At 37.6% G+C, this 2,752-nt stretch overlaps 1 protein-coding gene across 1 annotated transcript in view; it reads right to left on the reverse strand.

Moving 5' to 3' along the window:
* Positions 1-1,282: 1,282 nt before the first annotated feature.
* Positions 1,283-2,752, reverse strand: part of LOC108800942 (sodium-dependent neutral amino acid transporter B(0)AT2-like) — a 44,293-nt gene continuing 42,823 nt past the window's right edge. The window contains exon 10 of the mRNA XM_018572926.1: positions 1,283-1,465. Coding sequence (XP_018428428.1) covers positions 1,287-1,465 — 179 coding nt within the window. The 3' untranslated portion in view covers positions 1,283-1,286. The remainder of the gene's footprint in view (positions 1,466-2,752) is intronic.

The raw sequence follows: 2,752 nt of genomic DNA on the forward strand, positions 1-2,752 counted from the left end.
CTGGGAGGCCGGCTTCCACTCCAGTCAGCTTTGAGCCGGCCAAACAACATGGAACTGGCTTCCCAGTCAATCAGGAAGCAAGGGCTAGTACTAGTATCGGTACACTCCTAATATATACATACACACATACATACATATATATTTAGGGATGTCCCGATACCGATGCTAGCATCGGAATCGGGCCCGATACAAGGCATTTTGACAAGTACTTGTACTTGTCAAAATGCCCCGATGCCTAGCGCCGAAGCTTGCGCTGTGTTTTTTTTTTTTATTATGCGATTTTGAAGATCCATTCTTTGATGGAGAGCAGAAGGCTGGACTTCCAGTGCCATGGGATCACGGCTCAGGTAGCTAGGAGGAGGAAACTTAGCTGTTCTTTATGAGTCTATTTTTTATTCAGCACCATCACATAAAATAATTATTGAAAAATATTTATGTGTACCATATATTGCATGATATAATGAAATGAGAATACATTCTGCCATTCAATGACTGCAACTGAGCAGGTTTACATAAATCCTAATATTTGTCTTTTAGTTGTTGAAGGTGTTTGCTGAAGAGATTGCAAAACATGGGATTAATAAAGCAAGCATCTGCAAGTTAATCCCTGTTTGCTACGTTTGTCTATCCTCTTATACATCTTCAAAGCTCTGAAAGACATGGTTTACCTCCTAACCAAAGGCTCTTGATATTGAAGTCTAGTGTGGAAGAAGACAACTGTGCTTTTAAAGCAGTGAACATTCTTGGGGCTCAAACACATTTAGGGCATTTGTTATAATTTGCTCTTAGCAGTTTGCAGTGATTTCTGCTCACTGATAACATTTGCATGTTTTTACCTTATTTATTTATTTTTAGTTGCATTTAGCAAAGGAAAATTATTATTATTAAATTATAATGGGGTAATTTTTATCTTTACTTTAAAGTCTGTTATTTATCTAACTGTTATGTTTATATTTTGTAATTTATACTGTATCTATTACAATTATATACTGGACGTGTGTAATGTATATGTAGTACATATATACAGCACACACCTCCACTACACTCCAGCAATAGAGTTACAATTCTCCGCTGATAACATGATTAGGTTAAATCATGATCCATAGTACAGAACATGTAGTTGTACTATGGACCATTTAAAGTCACCTGTCCCTTTAAGAAAAAGTATCGGTAATTGGTATCGGCAAGTACTTGTACTTGGGCCTGAAAAAGTGGCATTGGGACATCCCTAATATATATGCACACATATACACTTTTCTTTACATTAAAACATTTGATTTCTAAATTCATAAATGTATATTGTACCTGTCTGCTCCATACACCCAGGCTACAGCCACATTTTCAAATATAACCACGATGATGAGGGGTAAAGTGGCTGAATAGTCATCAAACATACTGACAAAGTAGGATCCTGATCGCTGAACAAAGAGCAAGCCAATTAGCAGGCCAACTATACAGCATACAACTGAAAAGATCAAGAAACAAAACAAGAAAAAAGGTTAATTGTTCAGTTTCTTCTTAGTATTTAATAAGACATTAATATTTTCCCACTTCATAGAGCGAAATGGCCATATATATTTATTAACACAACATTGTATCAAAAATGATACAGATAGAAAATGAAAGTATAGCTAACTTTTATGCAAAATTAAACTTAAAAAAAATGCATTTATCACTTTTGGATTATTCAAAATATCGTTTTTCTGACCTGGGGAGACATGTTCCGGACAATCAAAAAATACTCATACATGCTAAATTCAGACAGCCTCTCTGGAGTAGTATAGAAAGACGCAATCTGGTGTGGAAGCTTTAATATAAACTCAACTTTTGTTACAAAAAATGATATAACATCTAATTGCTACACAAGCCATATTGTAATTAAATGTCAGCAGAAAGCATGAAGTCAAATGACAGGAATCCTCTCCCTATCTGCTATCTACTGTATGACGATAGTACTGATACCTAGATACAAATTATGATGCTAAGCTCCCATAGTAAATCCCACCCACTGTCTCCCTGTCTCATTGGAAAGGATACAGGGCAGAAAGTGGGAAAGCACAAAATGTTTGCTGGCTATTTTTTGTAGTGCGGGACTTTGAATTTTAAATGTGCAAAATGGCTGACAGATTCACTTTAACCCTTTTGCTGCCAAGGACGTACAGCATACGGAGGTACAAAAGTGCTTCTCGCTGGCCAGCTCAGTATGCCTTACGGACCTGGCATTTACAATTCTACTATAAGCTCATGAGCTAGCCGCAATTCAGGATGGCCGAGCGGTGTTCCGATCGGAGCCGCTGTCATCCTGTCAGTTTTTTTATGACAGCGGCTCTGTAGCGTGGCCGAGCGGGGGATCGTTAAATATCATTGATATTTAACGATCCCTCTGTTTACAGCAAACACCGGAGCGATCGTCTGATCACTCCAGTGTTTGTAAATAACTGGGGACACATAGTACTATGTGTCCCCAGTTATGAATGAACAGGCTGTGGTTTACATCACAGCCTGTTCATTGAAGAATTTATGAATGGGGACTAGCACTCACTACAGAAGCTCCTCCCCATTCAGAAACTAATGATAGTAAGATATTTTTACTATCATTAGTTTGTGAATGAATGAGAAGCCTCTGTACTGAGTGCTTCTCATTCATTGAGTGCTGGGGCTGCAGAAAAAGAAATTGAGGACTCTATGTCCTTAATTTCTTTTTCTATTTCAAAAGGGAAATGTCAGGGGTCTATTTAGACCCCAGATATTT

This window comes from Nanorana parkeri, unplaced genomic scaffold (genome assembly GCF_000935625.1).
Source record: "Nanorana parkeri isolate BGI_ZX_2015 unplaced genomic scaffold, ASM93562v1 scaffold2174, whole genome shotgun sequence".
Lineage (NCBI taxonomy): Eukaryota > Metazoa > Chordata > Amphibia > Anura > Dicroglossidae > Nanorana > Nanorana parkeri.